A 14,579-nucleotide genomic window follows, 5' to 3' on the forward strand; every position below is an offset into this window, starting at 1 on the left:
CTAACCAATACCGTGTGATTATATTTTATTCATTAAAGATTGTAATTTGAAATACTGTTGGATGAGTTTTTCCTCAAGTCCTTTCTGTTTTTAATGTGATCCAAATAAAATAAGGCGCCTGAAGGGCTAGAAACTTGCTATAGATTTGTTCTTTTGTTGATAGAGATGTTCTATTCTTACCTCCTTAGACATCTTCTTTGCCCCCATTTTTTTTTTTTCTTCTTTCAAAGCTGAGCTTCCTCACTGTACTTTCTTTGTAGTAATTTCATTCAAAGGCTCCTCTCTCTGGCGGGGCTCAGTAATGTGTGTGTTGGAATGAGGGGGTTTCCTAGCCTGTTGACTTTTTGTCATCTGTTCCCTTCTGGGAGTTCATCGATTAGCCATGATTTCAGCAGCTATCGCCCCAAGTCCACTGGCTGTCTCATCCAAGCCCTCTATCTTAAAGTCTTGTCTTTTTGGTCATCTGCATAATGGTTCTTTCTAAATGTCTCTCAAAAAAAACCATGTGTTCGTCAGAGCTTTGCACACCCATGTCATATATCCCGTATTATCTTTCTCTCTGGCAGACTCCCATAGCATGTACTTGTCCAGACCGCTTGGCTGGGACTTACCACTTAATGCCTTGTGTTATTACTGTATAGTAGCTTGGGTTCTGTAGGGGTTACAGTACTTACCTAGGAACTGAAGCATTATTTATAAGGCTTTGTGGGGAGACAGCATTATAGAGTTAAAGGAGCACAGGATGAAGTCTTTTAACCCGAGCTGGGTCTCAGTGGTAACGCTTGCTTGCTACTTACTAGCGATGGGTAAGTCAGCCAGTCTTTCTTCCCTGTCATCTGTAAATGGAGCCTTTTCTCCCTTCCCACTTCACAGGGTTGTTGTCAATGATATATAAATGAAAGTCACATTTTCAGATTGTTTCTTGGGACAAGTGTCTCCTAAGTTCAGGTGCTCAAATTCCAGGTCTACAAATGCTTGGAGGTCGGGGGTCTCCTCTCCTCTACCGAGATCACAGGCTTCTGCCTGTTCCCACTGGCTCAGTCCTTATTAGCCTCCTTCGCAGACTCCTCCTGCCTTACAGAGTGTAATCTCTCATGCTGCCCACGGTCTTCCCATTCATACCGAAATGGTCCCGGTCCAACACATAACTTCCTTAAAGGAAATGGGACAAAAACAAATGCAGGAGAAAAACTCCAAGGCACCTAGGCTATTGAAACAGACCTTTTGCCACACTTTTTTTTTTTTTTTAAACCTCTGAAAGTTAAGTCTGTGGTGTACACTGACTCAGAAAGCCCCTTTCACTTGTTGTCAATTCCATCTATACCCTTGATCCCGCTCTTTGATGGTCAGCCAGACGTCCTAGGTATCAGTTATATATACGGTATACCCACTTAAATCTGCAAGCCACCGCTATAAAACCTGGAAAAACAGTAATAACAGCTGCCATTTATTGAGTTTGGCGCTTTTGTTGTTATACCGTATGTATACTTAAGACAATCTGTGAGGAGTCTGGGACTGGGAGAGGTTAACTCCCTTGCCCCAAGCCATGTGCCTAGTAAGTGAGAAGCTGAAATGTGGAGCCAGATCTATTCGGCTATTTAAATTTTGTTCCTTGGATTGTGAAATCCAGATTCACTTAAGCCATCTGAAGAAGGGGGGTTTGGGGTTAAGTATACACATGGAGGGACTCTTGGAAGCCAAAGCAGCTCTGGGGACTGCTGCTCCCTTCATCATCTCACGGCCAAGTGCTCACCCGCTCCTGGCATCTGCTTTACTCTCTGCTTGCTGCCAGGCAGCTTCCTGTTTACTCATAGTTTCTGCTTCTTCATAACCTTGGCTTGCATATGGTTTTGGCTTTTTGTGGCCTCAACTCTACCCCCTGGCACTATTGCAGTTTCTGCCCCTTTCCTAACTAGTTCAGCTCTTGGAGTTTTCTGAATCAGATTCCCAAGGGTGAGAATCTGATTGGCTCTGTTCATTTTTTTCTATCCGATCCATGTCACAGGTCACTGGCCTGTCTCTGGACTGGCTGCTCTTGGGTCAGATTCCCATAACTTTACCCACCAGCTGAGCTGGGGGTGGAGGGTGTTGTAGGTCTGCCCGGATGGCTAAGTCTCAGTTTCCCTTTCAGGAGAAGGAGCATGTACAGGACAGATTCCAAAGCCCTTGTTCTTTGCATGATAACTTGCAGTTTCTCTGGAATGTTTCCTTGCTTTGTGTGTCTTAAAACGTATTTGTTTCAAAGGTTAATAAACATTCCCAGATGAATCTCACTAAGATCTATCCCTATAATCATTTACAACTAAGCGCTTGTGACTATCTATAATGGATTATATATACACACATGATTTCATATTTCTGTTATTTCTCTTAGGTTGGAATCATTTGGGCTTTAGTGATTTCATTACATTTTATAGTCTTTGAGGCTGTCTTCTCTTTTTTTTAATGATGTTTTACTTAGTTAAGAGTATGGCACCTACCTAAGTCTGGAACTTTTGGACCCTGGCTGGTAGACATTGTTTTTAAAAATATATGCCTTGTGTTCTTTTCTTGTGTCATTCATCTTTATAGGACACTATATATATGTATGTATGTATGTATTTTGATATCTTTTTTATTCTTCAAAAGAGTCTTAAATACTATTTACATTTAATAAGAATACTAATGTATTCTAAGTATACTTTGTATAAAGTATTGTTAGTATATTTTAGTATTCTAATTTAAATTTTGTTATTACTTGAAATTTTGCCTTATCCTTTTAAAACTGTTGCAGGATATCAAATCACATCTTAGCATTCTAGAATAGCACATCAAAAGTATTGTGAACTTAGAGCAGAGCCACAGAAAAATTAATCTATGCTGTTCTTTGTGGTTTAGATTGTGGTTTCCTAAGAGACCAGTCATGGCAACTGAGGTTGTACATGGAATTTTTTTCCCATAGATGATAGGTCTGAACTTCTGGGGTCCTGGGCATTAAGTTCTCAGGAAAAGGTACCTATCACTTGAACAGTTCTACCTAACACTTTATGGTTTATACCTGTGGTTGATAACTTGCAGTAAAGCATCCTAGTGATGCGAGACAGCAAAGCAGCAGCTGAAACAATCGTAAACCCATTGAGTTGAAGGAAATAGTTCTGGCATATATATAATATTAACATGCAACTGAATGTTAGTTGTGCTGTGTTTATTTAAATCACTTTGAAGGACAGATATGTTTCTGTGAATTTTATCGAGCAAGTTTTTACTTGTACATGGTGTACCTAGTACTGTGCCTAGAATAATTTTCATTTGTTGGTGCTTTTTATTTTTAATGGAAAGAATTAGGAATTACATATATGCATGTTTTGTGTATATAGTTGTTTTTAATTAGGTGAGACTTGTTAGTTCTCATTTTTGCTGGAGAATGTTAGGTGCATCTTAGAATATGGAGGTGGAATATGGTGGTGAAGTCACCAGCAGGTTATCTAAGATGTTTCAGTTCCTTGCTGCTGGAAAAACCTCTGAATAGCCACACTTTTTTTTTTTTTTTAAAGTTTGTTTGTTTATTTGTTTTGTAATCTCTACACCCAACATGGGGCTCAAACTCAGAACCCTGAGATCAAATAGCCACGGCGTCACTAAAAGACTCTAGGGGACACTTTTTGTTTTCCTTATGGCAGCCAGAAGTTAAGTGCCTTCACTTCTTAGAGGAGTTAGGATTTTTCATTATCACGGCAGATGGCTCTTTCCAAGGTGTTAGAGGCCAGAGGCCAGGGAAGAACTTTGTAATACCGCTGTGATACTACCCTGTAATACTGCTCAACAGGCCAACGTGAAAGATGGCAAGCCTACCAGACCCTGTGGGGTCTGCCTGTAGGACTTGCTGTAGAGGCCTTCCACAATGCACGCGTTCAAGGCTTCATACACCCGACTTGAAAGTGATCAAGGAAGGGGGCATCTTGAGCCGCCTTGGATAATTTCAACTGGGAAACAAAGGAAACAACCTCCTCCCTTTGTCTCCTTTTTGCAGTTTCTGTGTCCCTTCAATAGAACACATTCGGTGGCATCTGTAATGTAACGTATAGCAGGATTCCGCTATTCGGTTTAAAGGAAGTCTTACCAACCCAATGGCCGTAAGTGATTTTCGCTATTTGATATTGTTAATTTGAAGGTAAACTGGTAAACTCTGGCATGGGTGTGAAGTACAGAACTTTACCGTCCGTACTTGCGGTGAGAGGGTGGGTAGTGTACACCTGTTTTCCAATGCTAAAATTTTAGCGTTGTGATTTGGGGGAACGCCGAGTTGCAGAGGTTTGACGGAAGGCTGGTTTGTTGGTTGAAGTAGGAGTGGTTGCTGGCACCTTTTTGGGGAGACTGGGGGCGGGGGTGGAGGGGAGTTAGCCAGGATGAAAGAAAAGAGAGAAGACCCGGGACTGGTTCAGTTGCTACCCAGGTGTCTGGGTGCTCCCCGAAGCCATACCCTTAAAGGGGGCTTCGAGCAGGGGTGCAAAGCTCCCGCTGGTGCTTAGGCAAAGAGCCGAGGTGGAAAAAAGAAAAGAGGAGGGGGGTGGCTACTCCAAGGAATGTGCGGCACGCGGGGAGCCAGACCCAACCATTGCACGGAGCGGGGGCGCCGGCGGCTTCCTCGGCGGCGCGGCCCCGGCCCCGGCCCCAAGCCCGGGAGGGAGCGAGCGGGGGCCGATCGGCTGGCGGGGCTGCGGGCGCGACGCCCAGAGGGCGGGCGGGGAGGCGCGGGTGGGCCTGGGCGCGGCGCGAGGCGGTGCGCGGCCGCCTCCCCGCCCCCGGCCGGCGCGCTCTCGGGGCGGTGGTTGAGGCCGCGGTAGGTGGGGACGCGGCGGCGCTGCTCCTCCGCTGCCGCCGGGAGAGTCCGCGGCGCCGCCAGCTCCGCGCGCGAACTCTCGTCCATGGCACGCAGGGCGGCGGCCGCCCGAGCTGCCCGAGCTGCCCGAGTCTCGCCCGCCGCCGCCGTCGCGCCGCACTTTTAGGCGAGTCCGGAGGTCGAGGGCGGAGGAGAAGTCAGCCCCGAGCTGCAGCCCCCGCCGGCTGCCGCCTCGCGGCGAGAGGGAGTTCCCAGAGCGCCGCGGCCCGGGCCGGCCCCTCCTGCGCCCTCCCCCTCGCGGCGAGGCTGCCCTGCACCCGCGCCCGCCGCCCGCGCCCGCCGCGATGATCTTCCCCAGCAGCAGCGGCAACCCCGGGGGCAGCAGCAACTGCAGGACGCCCTATCGCAAGCAGGTGAGGCGGCGGCCGGGATGCCGCGCCGAGGCCGGCCGCCCAGCTTTACAAAGGGCGCCAGCGCTCGGCCGGGCACCGCTCTCCTCCTCGGAGGGACCGGACTGGGCGGTGACCTTGTTTCCGAAGGAGGCGGCCCGCGGGGACGGCTCGGGCCGGTGACCTTAGCAGGGGAGATGCCCTCGTCTCCGCCGGCCGCGCCGGGTGGGACGTGGAGGAAGGGGAAGGGGCGGAGAGGCGGCGAGAGCGCAGCGCAGCGCGCGGGGCCAGGGGCTTCTCCCAGCTCTGCAACAAGTTTGTTTTTTTTTCTCCCCCCCCCTCCAACCTTTGTGTGTAGAGAGTACGATAATACGTCGTAACATTGGTTTGCAACAATCTTCACTCAGAACCTGAAAGAACCTGCCTGATTCATAGCAAACCCGGAAGACCAATTTGTGTGTGTGTTTCTGTGTGTGTCTGTGTCTGTTCGCGCGCGCCCCCCCCCATATATATATATATATATATATATATATATATATATTTAAAAAAGAGAGACGAAACAGGAACTTCTGTCACTTTCTCAGGGTTTTCAGTTTTCAGAAGCACAGGGAAATCCTGTGACACCCTAGTTGCAGAGATACTTGGATAAGCCTGAGTCATACACATGCCTTTTCCTATTTTAATACCGTTTCATACATTTTTTAACAGATTGAACTCCAAAGGCACTTTAGTGGTTAGATCGAAATCCCCTGCCGGGAAAAGGAGTGGAGCTGGGAGCTTATAGTTTCGGCCTTTTGTTTTGTTTTTCATCTTTGTTTTTAAAAGAAGGTTACTGAAGCCATGTTGTGATAAATCTCACAGAGCCTTTCAGCAGCAGCAATAACAAAACCTAGCTTTAAATTATGTAAAAAATGTGCAGGTCTGTTTAGAAAAGGTTAAACTGATTTAGAGGTCAGCGGCAAGATGCTTGTTGAGAAAACAAAAACACGATTGCAGATATTTTTCTTCCATAATAAATCTCTTGTCTACATCCTTAGCCACGGAGACAAATCAATTAAGTTATTATCCCAATGATGATACAAGCGAACTCCATCCTTCCATGCAGACTGTAGCTCTGTTAAGATCATGACAGATGACAGGGATGCCTGGTGGCTTTCCTAAAGACATTCATAGGATTATTGATCATAGGTAGTTCTTTTTGTCCTCAAAGTCATTTGGTGGGGGTTCTGTCTTAGCATACGTACGTATATCTGAGAGTAGGGCTAATTTGGTCTAACAGTGATGGTGTCAAAAAGTATTGTTCTCTGGTCTTTGGTTCTTTTACTTGTTAGCTTTCCCTCGAAAAGGGTGTTTACTGCCTGGTCTGTGTGCCTTTGCTGTCCAAGTCAATGCAACTTTTACCTGGCATAATAAGAGCCTTTTTTTTTCCCCCATGAAGAAAAAATCTGCATTTCTGACCTGTCTGAGGTATATGCTAAAATTGTCTAGATTGAAATCCAGGCATCTCTAAACTCACTTCATGTAGCCTCATTTAAAATAAAACGCTGGGACCCAGCACACTTCCATCAACTCCATCAGTGAGGCCAGTTTTCAATAAATATTCTTCTCCTGAACCCTCCTCCTCCACCCACCTCTCTGTACCTGAAAAGATGGCTAATTATGTTAAAGGCCTTGTGTATTCGTTTATTTGTTGTCAAAACCCGGCGGGGTGTTAGCTCTGAAATGGGGAAAAGGCTCTGAGGGCGAGGCCCTTTTGCTGTGAGGGGCTGGAGGTTTTGTGTGTGGAGGGGGACAGCCTGCTGGTCTGGAGCACGCTGATAAGATGCTCTTCTTTTCACTGGGCTCTCCTTAGATGCAGAGACTAAAAGGGCTGACTGAATCAGAAAAACAAACAGACTTTCTTTTTTCTATAGGCAAAGAAAGAAATGAATGTGTAGGCATTATACAGACACAAGACCCCGGGTACCAGTGGTATTTGAGTCAAAGGCTTCTTTTGTTAGTATTTAGCCATTCACTGGGAAAGCACACTTCCAGCATGGGGACCTGGTTACCATGAGTGACTTTGTGATCTCATCCTGGCTTAGTCTAAACGGGAAGTCTCATTAATGCTCTTTATAAGATTTTGTGATGTTAAGCTTGCACCTTTCGGTTTGTATTGTTCATTTTGATGAAAGGATAGGTGAATTTTAGGTGTACAATGTGGTTCGATTTTAATCTGCAAATATATAAGCAGCTCTTTGGAGCTGATTTCAGATAAATTGCCTGAGGAAAAAATGGAATGTGAGGAATGCCTAAAAATCACCTTTGGAAAAAGATGGGGAAATGATAGTTTTTTGTTTTTTGTTTTTTTATATGTGTGTGTTAGCAGTCAGCCTACCATCACAGAGCACCTTGCTGCCTGCTGGTTGATGTTCTAAGTGCTTTAGGTGGATTAACTAATTTTGGTCATCTTGACGGTCCTATGAAACAGGACTATCTGCTTTATAGCGGAGGAAACTGAGGCATAGTTAAGTGACTCTCCAGTCTGTACAACCCAAAGTGCAGAGCCGGGATTTGGACCCTGGCAGTCAAGCTCTTAAAACCATCATACTGCAATTGCCTGCTTACGTGCACATCTCAATAGAAACAGAGCTTGTCTGCATCACTGCCCATTGCCTTTCTCATGTGAGAAGTCCAGTTTAGGGATTCCTTCTAGCTTAATTAATTAATTAATTTATTTATTTATTTTGGGGGGGGAGGGTGGAGGTTGTGAGGTTGAAAGTGAAGGGTAAAGTAAATGGATGATATGGGTGATGGGTTCGTGATATTTGTTTGAAAGCCCAAGTATTGCTTCAGTGAATGACTGTAGAACCTCTTTTTTAAAAAACTTTATATTTGACATGTATTGGAGTCAGCTAGTTTCAGTTCAAGCAGAGAAAGGTGGTGCTTGTGCCCCTCCTGCCCCGTGCAGTATATGGAGGGCATCAAAGAGCGCTGATCTCTGGCATCATCTCGGATAAACAGGATTTTCCTGCATCACAGGCCTCTGAGCACATTAGAAATACACCTGCTTGGCTCAGGTCAAAGTGAGACACTTGTGAGTGAACTGATAACCCAGTAGGCAGTATCTAGACGAAGATGGCTTGTTCAAGCCTTGGTAGAGAAGTGTGTATACATCCTAGGATTGTTGACTGCGCCTTTCAGACACATGGTATTCCTTAAGCATATCCAGTCTGCTTGTAGGAAAATACCTCGCAACCTAAACAAAAGCCACTTATCAGGACGTCTGTAGTTATGAACATACTTTATTGTGTTTCAAAAGAAAAAAATAGCGTTATGTTAAAGGCTTTAAATACAGAAAACATATTTCCATTATGCTTTGACTTCTTTTTACAAGCCACTTCTCCACATTTTCTGACGTCAGTTTTAGAACGGCTTTCTCGGAGTAGTTGACTCAGTTATGTCATAGAAATTAGTTTTTACAAATTGTGGCATGTAGCAGTTCCTTTCTTCCTGGTTTGCCATGGGGCCTTTGAGGTAGAGGAGTGGGTGCAAGAGTTTGTGTGTGTGTGTGTGTGTGTGTGTGTGTGTGTGTGTGTGTATCTTTCTCTCTCTTCACAAATGTCAGGGCCAGCTAATAGCCGTACTTGTTAAATGTTGCTAACTTTCAACAAGTGAAGTACTTATCCTCCCCGGTTTAAGTAGATTTACATAGTTTGCTGCTTTCTTCAAGATTAACTGGGTGTAGCTGCACGTGAAGAAGCCAGCAGTGATTCAGTGTTTGGCCTTGTTGCAGGATGACATACAAAGCTGTTGATTAATCCTCTTCAAGCACTTTCTGCTCACAGCATCGATGTGTGGTAGATTGGGGTTTTGTTAAGTTTGAAGATTAAAGTTGTGCATAGAAATATTTAAATGAACACTGTCTGAGCTGCTCCCAGTTTGTCGACAAGAAGGTAAGGTAAACGTTTGGGAAGAAGGTAAACATGCTCAGGCCACGGAGACGGGCATTTGAGGGGAAGGTAGCAGAAAACTAAATCAGAATGCACAGGTAGGGTCTTCCTTTTTTTTTTTTTTTTTTTACATTAGGCTATCTCAGTGTGTTGGTGATTCAGCAGTGTTTATGAATCAAGGAGCTGTGCTTTCAATATGTATCAATAACCATTTGAAAGGTATAGACTTCTCCATCTGTGATTACCCGCTTTCTCTGCTGGGTATCCCTTTTGGCGGTTCACTTCATTTTCTGTAGTTCACTTCAGATTTTGAACATATTTCTTGTTTTTGTTTTCTTCCATTTAGGGACTGATGTCAGCTGGGCTCACCACATAATTGGCAATACTTTTCAAGCCTGTTCTCGGTGGTGGGGTGTGGGGCAGGGGGAGGTGTGAGGGTGGGGGCGGGTAGTCTGTCTTGCCCAGGTTTCCGATAATATATTTCCAAAGCAGTCCACCAAAAATAAGTATTTGAAGATCTATGGATGATATTCCCTCTCAAGCTCAATTATGTTTAATCTTCACAACATTCATATAAAGGAGAGGGGGTCAGGAATTGTGAGGCCATGAATTTATTAAATGGCCTAGTTGGCGAAAGCTAGGTCTCTGGTATCAAGGGCTGGGTCGGCTACCAGGAAAAAGAGGAAGCCCAGCTAAGAACAGCTGGAAACCGACTACACTTCCCTTTCCTTGGCCTCCCAAAGACATGTGGCGCACAGAGCGTCCCAGATTTCAGCTCTGAGAAGTGTAGCTCTGTAATTTATTAGTGTTTTTGTTTGTTTGTTTCATAAAGGTCTTTACTCTAGCGTTGTCAGGTAACATCCAGGATGCCACGTTCGATTTGAATTTCCAGTAAGCAGTGAATAATTTCTTATATCCGTGTGTCCTGAGTATTGCATGGTACTGTGTATTTTTATTCGCTCAGTCCAGCAAGCCCGTCTCCCAGGAACCCAGTTCATTTTTTAAAACTAGTTATTAAAAAAATCATAATTATAAACCATATTTCCCCTTCTTTTACCACAAACATTTTATCTCTTAACGTATACTTTGAACCCTGATGATGATGCAGATTTCACACTGTACCTTCTTAACAGGTCCTTCAACCTAATTGAAAGACACTGACTTAAGTTCTGGCTCTGCCACTTGCATGCTTTTCACTAAGCCTCCCTTTCCATTAAGGAAGGATGGTAGTGCCCATTCCGCAGGGTTGTTGCTCTCAGTCCTTCTGAGGTGCTGTTATTGTTCATGTCCCCATGGAGCAAGCAGCGGCGGGTGGTCCTGGGAGGCTCTGTGTGATCCTGGGAGACCTTGACACAGCCTCTAAGAATGGACTGTTTAGAAAGTGGGGGGCAGCCTCCAGATGGGTAAGGACCTGGAGCTTGAAGATGAGGCTCTTCCACTGTTGGAAGGAGAGAGAGAAAGAAAGAACCACAAAGTAGAAAAGTGCACTCCACCGTATTTTAAAACAAGTATTCCCATGTCATGCTCTTATTAGCGGAGAGTGCTTTCTTTCTCCTTGGGGAAAGAAAGCCTCTCAATCCGCTCTGCTTTATGCAAAGATTTGATTGGAGAACGAAGAAAAAGAGCACTGGGGATTCTTATCAATGAGAATTTTTACCTTTTAATTTTCTTGAAAACAGATACAATTATTAGTATATGCAGGATGATTTCCTGAATTCTTTCATTTGTCTTGTTTGTATATATGGTTTTCACAGACGCCTTCTTTGCATTACTCAGAAAAAAAAACAAGCTTTTTTTTTTTTGTCCTTGAACATCTGTAGGTGTTTGGTGGGTGTTTGTTTTTAATCTCATCTGTAGAGAATGCTTTGCTTAACACATTCTAAAAGCTTAGTAAATTTTAAAATAGGATAGATGGGCTGTGAGGTAAGGAGGCAAGCTTTTTCTTGAATAAAGACAGGTGAAAAAATTAAATGGGACAAACCGAGTTCTGTGTTCAAGAAATGAATCAATATAGCTATTCTTACTTAGCGCATAGTGAGTGGCAGCAGTGACAGCAAAACCTGGTGTGAGATCAGAGTGAGCTCCCCTACTAAATAGAGTTGTATTTTGGTTCCGCTTTGCTTATTTAAACATATGGAATTTCAAACAATAAAGTGTAAGCTAGGACAGATTATATTCGTATTTTTTTTTTAAGATTTTCTTTATTTATTTGACAGAGTGAGGGAGAGAGAGATATCCGTATTTGTTAATCGTGCATACACTACAGTTTCAAAAGTATATTAAAAAAAAAAAGGACTAGAGGAAAATTGCCAAAATATTAACAAATATTTTCCTCTTTTGGTAGGTATGATCACGAGTGACTTATTTTTAGGGATTGTTTACATTTTTTCGACCTTCCAGTGTTTCTTGATTCCCACAATAAATACATAGTTCTTCGGTTGTCGAGAAAAAAAGTGAAGAAGAAAATTTAGAAAATCGTATTATTTTGATGTCTACAAATTGTCACATCCAAGACATTCACGTCATTGAGAATTTCAGCCAGTAGCACTTAGGCACTCCTGGGTTCAGTGCCTGAGCTTTGAGATGTCCTTTCCTATTCTTTATGAATTTCCATTCTTCTTTTTACTGCAAACTCTTAATACCATCTTTTTGGAAGTCACCTATTTACTGATGGATAGTTTTTATATTTATGAACTTACTACTTTCCTAATTTTATACAGACCAAAGAAGCCTTCTATATTTTGATGTTTTAAAACTGTCTTTAAGACATTTTGGGGGACACCGGTTAATCTTCATGAGTCAGTAAGGGGAAAATGGACTTATATATATGAAATTTCATGTTCTAGATTACTTTTCAGGAAGTGACGATCCTAAATACTGAGAAATTGACCACTGTTGTCTCTGTTTTCATTTGACTTCCAGCTGCACTTAAATATAGCTATTTTGTGGACAGATAAGGTCCCCTGTGTTTCATTTCCACATTGAATGTGAAGAGCCAACCTTGTTGTGCTCCTTAGATCAGAATCCTTTGGATTCGTTTTGTTACGAATACTCCTGACTCTCTTCATCCCTTACTTCCTGTTTAGTGCCGCTTTCTGAAAGGGCAGCAGTGTGGGAGGTGGTGGCTTCTTTACCGGCGTCTTTAATTTATCCTGGAACATGAGGTTTCTGTCAGAGAGACGCCGTACAGATAATGTCAGCACCTCACAGGCTGTTGTTGCTGTGTAACCCAGGGGGATTTTCAGTACATCAGGGGAGTTTTAGATGTGTGCGGTGGAGGCTGCAAGGCTTCGCAGTGAGAGGAGGAGAGAGCCTGAGGGAGGAAGGAAGAGGTGGAGGCTGAGGGAGAGAGAGAAAGGAAAGCTGTGTTGCCTCGTTGGGTTTTTACTGTGTTCACTGATGCGTCACTTGACAGAATCTGTTGAAGTCTCATTGTTTTGGTGCTGTGTGTGTGTGTAGGTTGGGTGCAAATATAGACCTTCATGTTTTGTATGATCTCAGGTTATTACATCGCATTTTTTTCTTCATGTCATTCCCATTGCCCAGAATTTCCTTTCATCCCTGTTCAAAAGACAAGATCTCTCTCCCTGCTTAGGGAAGTGCCTAAAAATGGCCCTTTTGGAAGACCATTTATGATCAAACCAGTCCTACCTCATGAAGGATTCTAGAAATGACTTTACCTCTACTTTCTCTCTCTCTCTTCTCAGTTTTATAGGTCAAATGCATCAGACCAATTCCAAGGGAAAGGGTATGTTTTTTTGTTTGTTTGTTTGACTGGAAGTTTGGCTCCAAAACACCGAGTTAAGTAATATTGAATGTGTAACATAAATTAAGTCATTTTGGGGACGGCCATCCTTCTGTAGGAAGTCAACTGGTGGCATTCAGGGGATACACTGTTGCTCCTCCGGGGAGAGGCTGAGCAGGGAAATCCGTTAGCTAGCTGTTAAAACACCTGTGAGATAGGACCCAGAAGAAGGCAGTTAAATTGCGGAAAAGAGGGATGACCAAATTTTATAGATATTTGAATATGCAAATTGTGTATAAAATGGTGCCCGGGTTAGCTCTTTCCTGAGGAGCGGTTCCTAGCTTTCATCAGTGTGCCAAAGGGATCTGTGTCCTCCAGAATAGTTTATGACCACTTGTGCAAGGAAACCGAGAACTTACAGATGACGTCAGATTTCTGACTCAAGGCATGGAATGGTGGGTCACATCAAGGAAAGTGACATTTCAGGCGAGAGGGGCGGGACGACAAAGATTTGAAGATAGAAAGCGCGGGCTTAATATAGTAGATGGAGCGTGAGTAATTCAAGGTAGCCAGACTGCCCGGTAGAGGCTGGAAGGCGGGTCTAGGTTAGAGCCTGCTTGCTAGAATGGCTGGACGAGAGAGCCTGAGTTTAGAAGGTAGTGCCCAGTTGAAATAAAGCTGTGAAAAAGAAGAGTGGTAATGTGGAAGTACTGGATGAGACAGATTTAAGATTATACACAAAGAATTGACAAGATTTGGCGGGGAACTAGATGTGGAGGGTGCTTAGTAAAACAGGGTCCTAGGTTTCTAGTTTTAGATGATTAGGAAAATGAAAAGTTAGCACAGCCTTGCTGGTTCTGGGCTCATAGAAGAAAGAGCCCAGTCATTCTGATACAGGGATTTCCTACCTTTTTTAATGTGTTAAATCAGGGCAGGGGAAGTGCTAAATTCTACTGATACTCTGTGTTCAGACACCAGAGATGCAAAAGGCCCTTCCATGTGCATTTGAGTCTCATTAAGGGAGAATTGTCCAGCCTTAGGGGCTAGGAGCACCCACAGTGTGAAGCTCTGTAAGAACTCATTTTGCAGGGATGCCTGGGTGGCTCAGCTGGTTAAGCAGCTGCCTTCGGCTCAGGTCATGATCCCAGCATCCTGGGATCGAATCCCACATCGGGCTCCTTGCTGGGCTGGGAGCCTGCTTCTCCCTCTGCCTCTGCCTGCCATTCTGTCTGCCTGTGCTCACTCTCTCTCCCTCTCTCTCTCTCTGATTTAAAAAAAAAAAAAAAAATCTTAAAAAAAAAAAAAGAACTCATTTTGCATCCAGGAGATCATTATAAACTTTTTTTTTTTTTTTTTTTTTTTTTTTTTTAACTGCTTCCCTGGGATTGCACTGAAGTCGTCATAGAGGCTGTGTCATATGGGTGCATGGATTTTCATGTTTGGCCTGGATTCCCTCATTCCTTGGAATGGTGCACTTATACAGCACATCTTTTTCTGGCTAGTACATGTATCTGTACACCTGTAGTGTAGTAAGTGCATTCCTTTTGTTAAAAGATCTCCCATGTCCACTATGGAAGATGGGTGGATGGGGTGCTTAAGAGGTTAGAGTATTCATTCCACCACCCTGAACATTTCTGAGGAAAGGCAATGAGCTTGGTTTGGCCACTTTAATTTGGCTCCATGAGTCACACATC

At 43.9% G+C, this 14,579-nt stretch overlaps 1 protein-coding gene across 9 annotated transcripts in view; it reads left to right on the top strand.

Moving 5' to 3' along the window:
- The window catches only part of RBMS1 (RNA binding motif single stranded interacting protein 1), a 209,717-nt gene that overhangs the window by 74,446 nt on the left and 120,692 nt on the right, over nt 1-14,579 (top strand). For 2 of the 9 annotated variants that reach the window (XM_045066948.1, XM_045066949.1), the window contains exon 1: nt 4,772-5,232. The exons of 5 other annotated variants lie outside the window; for them this stretch is intronic. In XM_045066948.1, coding sequence (XP_044922883.1) covers nt 5,164-5,232 — 69 coding nt within the window. In that variant the 5' untranslated portion in view covers nt 4,772-5,163. Of the gene's footprint in view, nt 1-4,031; nt 4,113-4,771; nt 5,233-14,579 lie in introns of those variants that run through there. 2 more of the 9 variants (XM_013051991.2, XM_013051992.2) reach the window with 2 other exon arrangements.

This window comes from Mustela putorius, unplaced genomic scaffold, assembly GCF_011764305.1.
Source record: "Mustela putorius furo isolate JIRA1106 unplaced genomic scaffold, ASM1176430v1.1 tig00003869_pilon_pilon_pilon, whole genome shotgun sequence".
NCBI classification, from domain to species: domain Eukaryota; kingdom Metazoa; phylum Chordata; class Mammalia; order Carnivora; family Mustelidae; genus Mustela; species Mustela putorius.